This window comes from Eimeria tenella, genomic scaffold (assembly GCF_000499545.2).
Source record: "Eimeria tenella Houghton genomic scaffold, Eth_scaff108, whole genome shotgun sequence".
NCBI classification, from domain to species: domain Eukaryota; phylum Apicomplexa; class Conoidasida; order Eucoccidiorida; family Eimeriidae; genus Eimeria; species Eimeria tenella.
Genome location: NW_013541470.1, coordinates 87,040 through 93,057, shown reverse-complemented (window position 1 = coordinate 93,057; position 6,018 = coordinate 87,040). Strand labels below are relative to the sequence as shown.

General features: G+C 38.6%; 1 protein-coding gene across 1 annotated transcript; it reads right to left on the bottom strand.

Annotated features, from left to right (window-relative positions):
• Positions 1 to 3,913: 3,913 nt before the first annotated feature.
• Positions 3,914 to 4,797, bottom strand: ETH_00027300 (Mannitol-1-phosphatase; the record flags this gene model as incomplete). Its single annotated transcript, XM_013372799.1, has 2 exons — positions 3,914 to 4,174; positions 4,513 to 4,797. The coding sequence occupies 2 exons, from the start codon at positions 4,795 to 4,797 to the stop codon at positions 3,914 to 3,916; spliced, it is 546 nt and encodes a 181-aa protein (XP_013228253.1).
• Positions 4,798 to 6,018: the final 1,221 nt, after the last annotated feature.

Below are 6,018 nucleotides of genomic sequence, written 5' to 3'. Positions count from 1 at the left end.
TTTCAGACGCTGGGCAAAGTGCAGCAATTGCAGAACGCCAAAAAAAAGATTCTCGCACAAAACCAAACCCTAAACCCTAAACCCTAAACCCTAATCCTTAATTACACCAGCCCGGCTGCTGCACCCACAGCGCTGAGCTGCTGCGGGGCCGCCTCAGCCCTGCAGCCTCGCATGGGGGTTTAGGGTTTAGGGTTTAGGGTTTGGTGCGCCTTGGCCGCGGAGTTTAGTGCATTTTTATTATTTTTCCATTTTAATTCCTTATTTTCATTAAAACTTTGATTTAAATCCCTGAAAAACTGCAAATCGCGCTGGCGGTTCGCGCGGCCCCCCAGGTGTCTGTACGGGTCAGCATGCGGCGGTGTCTACGGCCGTCTCTCCGCAGCAAACGCAGTTAATTGCGGAAATTGGACTTTTAATTTAAATTAAATTATAATTAATGTTTTTTGCGCTGCAGATAAACCCCTTTGGGCCTCCAGCCTCGGCTGCCGGGTGTACAGACACTGTGGGGTGGCTGCTGCATGCTAGACGCACCTATCCCCCACAACGACCGCACTGTTCCTTTTGCTTCCTTTTCGATTTATTTTAATTTCTTTTACTTCTTTTATTCTTTTTGCCACTTTACACCGCCCGAGACACACCCAGAGAGCCGCTCCACGCCCTGGGCCCCTCCGTAGACCCCAAACCCTAAACCCTAAACCCTAGCCACTCAGTTAGGACGTGTGAAACGACTTAGGTGCACGTACATCTTACTGAGTCCCTCAGCAGCAGCAAAAGGGGCGAAGTCCTCTTTGGGTCGCCCGAGGCCTTTCGCGCTCTGAGGGTTTAGGGTTTAGGGTTTGGGGAGGTTTAGGGTTTTGGGAGGTTTAGGGTTTGGGAAGGGTTTAGGGTTTAGGGTTTAGCGTTTGGGATTAGGAGGGTAGGCGTGGCGTTGGGCATGATGTAGTTTCCGTCAAATCCTAGAAACCCTAATTGGTCTTCTTTCCCAAACCCTAAAAGGACGGATACAGCGGCTCCGGCCATGCTGTGTCCGTACACCGCAACCTGCGGGCCCCACACTTTCGAAACCCCATTTATTTTTTATTTATTTTATTTCTTTATTTCTTTTATTTCTTTATTTCTCTTATTTCTTTTGCAAGGTCTTTATTTCAAGCTTCTCTTTGTTTGTTTATTTGTTCACTTTCTTGTGTTTGCATTTATTTTCTTTATTCATTTTCTGTTTTTCATTTTTGTTTTTATTTATTTCCCCTTTTTTCCATCGCCCTTCTCCTCCGTATTTCAATTAAATGCAGTTAATTCAATTGACTCAATTTAATTCCGTTATTCGATTAATTCGGATTAATTACATTCAGTTAAATTCTTTTTGAATCAATTTAATTCGATATGATTCAATTTAAATTGAGTCAATTTAATTCAATTTGTTCCATTTTAATTGATTTCAAGCTTTTCGGCCCGCATGCAAATTATTTAGACATTTATTTGCCATTGTTCTCAGTTACTAAATGGCATTCATTATATACCATTCCCATTATTATAGTATTATTATTATTACTAGTATTATTATTATTATTATTTTATTAACCTTACTATTATTATTATTATAGCCTTCATTTTGTACCTATTATTATTGATGTCTAGCCAACACTTTCATTAATCAAGTGGTCATTTAATTGAACAATTGTTCATAATTAATTAATTAATTAATTAATTATTTAATTAATTAAAATAACAGACCCGAGGCTTCCTTTCTCCGCAAGAAGGGCCGCAAAGCTCTTTGGCGATTTCCCCAACCTTGATGAGGGCTTTGCGCTGTCTGTCCAGACACTCGAGAAAGTTCTCAGCGGGCAGCTGTGGGAACACGGAAGAGAAAATAAACCTTTTTTCCTCCCGTTTTCGCTTATTTTGCATTATTATTCTTTTTAAATGTAAATTTATTGTTTTTAGAACTCCAGAGAGTTTAATTTGAGCCTCTCCCGAAGAAAAAGCGCAAAATTACCCCCAGACCTGTATACCTGTACACCCCAATTTCGACTGCCCCCCGCTGTCGTCGATTCATCTCTTAAAACCGTCAGAAGTGTTTGTTATTTATTTACTTTTTATTTATTAGTGTTTTATTATTTGTTTTTAAGTGCTTTCGCGCTTTTAATTCACTTTTGGCGGCTCCGATTACATTCAATTGGGTGCTGCTGCGTTTCGAGGGCCATACACCCCAGTAGCCCGGCCCCGCCCAACGGCACAAATGAAGGCGAATGGCGATTAAAACAAATAAAATAAAGAATATTTGAATTCAAAATGACATGTTTGATCTCTAAAACATCTTAATGGGGTTTTTAGACACTGAGCCGTGACGGCTGCGGGAGAGAAACAGGCGGCTCACTGGGGCGGGAAAGCGAAGGAAAGAGTAGTTTAGATGGCAAATTAGATGAATTTATGAATTATAAATTACAAATTAAATCATTTAAAGCCAAATAGAAACAAAATGCATCAAAATGCAAAAAAAAATCTGAACAGAACCCTCCCCGCTCCAAAGACCCAATAAGAAATTCAGATTTGTTCCCGCCCTTTCTGCTTTTTCTCTCCAGTTCTGCTCCCTCAGTTAAAAAGCACTTAACGAATTAATTTAAATTAATTGATTGAAAACAAAAGGCCCTTTAATCAATTAATTTAAATTAATTATTCAAACGCCTTTTTGATAAAGACAAAAATCCCCCGTGAAAAGGCACTTATCGAATTAATTCCAATTAATTGATTAAAGGCAAAAGACCCCCCGTTAAAAAGCACTTGGTGAATTAATTTAAATTGATTGATTGAAGAAAAGGGCCCTTTAATAGTTCTTTTGCAAACAGCAAAAGGGCTTAATTTTGGCATTTTGGAGAATTAGAATTTACTTCTTTTTTCCCCTCGAGCCACTCGGGACTTTGCCAAAGTTGGCAGCAAATCCTGTGGGGCCCTTTCGCCTTAATAACAGCATTTTGTTGCAAGTAAAACAAATGCGCGGGGTCATCTTTTTCGAGTTCTGCCACCTGCAAAAGGGCATTTTGCAGAAACTTTTGGACCATTTTGGCTTTTTTTCTCTCCAAATTCCATTTAAATGCATTTCTAGTTATATAACTTTCAATTTCTGCATTATTTAAAGACTTTTGCGCCCCAAATTCAATTAAAACCAGCTAATATGCATTTATAAAAGGTACTTTTCTTTCGCATTTTCAAACTCCGAAAAACGCAAAAACAACTTTTTTCTAATCTTCTGAGGTGTACGTACACTCCAAGCACTCGACACCAAATGGACTTTTCGGGATTTTCACAAAATCCATTTTGACGATTAAATGGCATTTGTGGCATTTATTTAAAAGGACAAATAAATAGATAAGTAAACAAACATAGATTGGTAATTTTTTTATTTATTCATTCATTTGTCTATTATTATCATTTAATTTTTTTGAATTATTGGCTGTTTAATTGATTGGGAAATAAACAAATAAATTTAGCAATAAACAAATGAATGACATGTGCAAGAAAGACACGCAAATGAATGGATGAATAAATAAATAAATAATACACTAAATAAATAAATAAATAAATAAATAGGTAAACAAAATAAATAAATAAGCGAACAACGAAACTGAAAAATAAAATAATGTGTAATAATAAGTAAAATAATAAATGAACAAAACAGCTCCAAATAAATTAAAGAATTAATAAAAGGAAGTAAAAGTAAAACAAATAAAAGATATAGTAAAAGACAAAATAAATAAAAAATAAAAAACTAAAAAGATTCAAAGAATTGGACTTTGGCGAAGAAGAGGGATTTGAATTTTGAAATAAATCAATTGAACAAAAAACATTTAAATTTAAATTGAAAATAAATAAATAAAATAAATAAAAAAGATTTCAAAGAAAGTGAAGAAGCAAAAGCCTAGAAAGTGTTTCTGGCCTTTCTGTTGTCCCATTCCCCGAACGCCATTTCCGCGAGTTCTGGCAAAACCCTAAAAAGGGGTTTAGGGTTTGCGTCTACGAAGGGCTGCGCCGTGTGGACTGCTCGCAGCAGCGGAGAAGACAGCAGCAAATCCGGAATGAATTCTTTTGCTGCTGCCATTGCTTCTAGTTTTGTTGCTGCTGCTGCTGCTTGCTGCTGCCCCTGCTGCGTCAGCTGGTTGTTTGCGTAGTCCACCTGGCCCTGAAAAAAATTCAAAAGTTAATTTCTTTTCAATTTCTTTTAATTTCTTTTTCAAACTTCTTTCCCTTAATTCCTTCATTTAATTCCCCATTTCCATTCTTCTTTCTTCCCTTTTGCCTCTTTTACTTCAAATAAAGCAAATAAAGATCTTTAAAAGGGAGTTTTGCTCTTCGAATTCAATGTAATTGCTGCTCTCAGTGTCAAATATGCATTATTTTAGGTGCTTTTCGCGCAAAAAGGACTTTCTAGAACATTAAATTAAAAAAGGAACATTTAAAATGGTACTTCCGTTTATTTATTTGGGTAAAAAGGCGAAAAGTGCAGCAGCAGCAGCAAACCTGAAAAACCCGGGGCTCCGTGTTGCCCTGCGTCTTGCCGTGGCGGATGTAGCAAATGTCCACGGGAAGCTCCAGTGGTTTGAATTCTTTTTTGTATTTTATTCTTCCGTTTTCTAAATTCAATTCAAGTTTTAAATCTTGCGCAATTTGTTGCCAGCGGCGGAGGTCTTCCGGCGCGGCCTCGCGCAGAAACCGCGCGTAAGCCTCCAGCTGCTGCGGAATGCAGCTTTTTATCTCCTCGTAACGCCCAGAAAGCGCCTCCGGAGTCCACTCAGTCTCTGCCATTCTCAAGGCTTGCAAAATCGCGAAAAAACGAAGAAAAAAGAACAAAAAATGAGCGAAAACGAAGTCTGAAACGCGAACTGCTCCACCTGCGCATACACCTGGCGCACTGCACGTACACCCGAGCAGCTTCGACGCGCGAAATTAAAACTGAAATGAAACCAATTTTTATTCTTTTCCTTTTTCTAATTTATTTTAACCTTTTAATGCACATTTCAAGTTATTTTCTCCTTTTTTTCCCGCTGTTTCCGCCCTAAAATTGCGCTGAGACAGCCGCCTGACCATTGGGGTGCACCACCGGGCACTGCGGCGAAAACAGACAAAGAATGCGGAAGAAACGAAATAAACACAAAAATAAATAATTTGAATATTACATTTTAATAAATAAAGTGAACGAATCGACAAATAGATGCATTTAAAGCTCATTTTGATGAAAAGATCTTCAAAAATTCCACCCGACCCCTACCAGACTGCCACTTACCTGCTTATTTAGATAATTAACTGCCACATTCTTTGCTTTCTACTTAGCTTCTAATTCAAATTAACTTTATAAATTTTATTTTCAAACTCAAACATTTTGCCAAATGTTTATTTCATTAACCAATCAAACCCTCCGCCGACTCTTCCCCCCCCAAGTAAAACAAGCCCGAAACCCTAAACCCTAAACCCTACACCCTGAGGACAAAAAATGTATATTCTAAAACCTTAGGGCTGAAGTATTGAGCCCAAACCCTAAGCCCTAAACCCTGGAGCACTACCTCCAAACCCTAGGCACCTACACCCGAAAGCTGTAGCCCTAAACCCTAAACCCTAGATGTTCTCAAGAGTTTCCTCAGCTACTGTCTTTGGAGTCGGCGGTTTCGCATTACGGTTTAGGGTTTGTTCGAGACACAACGCTCAGTGGCCTAAGGTTTAGGGCCTAAACCCTAATCCCGAAACCCTAAACCCTAAACCCTAGCGTGAGTGAGAGCGTTTCGCGCTGCAGCCCTAAACCCTAAACCCTAAACCCTAAACCCTAGTTTGGCGCGTCGTGATATCCAGATCGGCAAAGGCGTGCAATTATATTCAATAATAAAAAATAAAAATTCAAATGAGACAAGAAGACTAATAAAAACAAAATGGAAAATGAGTTTACGGAGAAAAGACAAGGGACAGGACATCGCCAAAACAAACCCTAAACCCTAAACCCTAAACCCTAAATCCTAGGTACTAGGTGTTCAACAC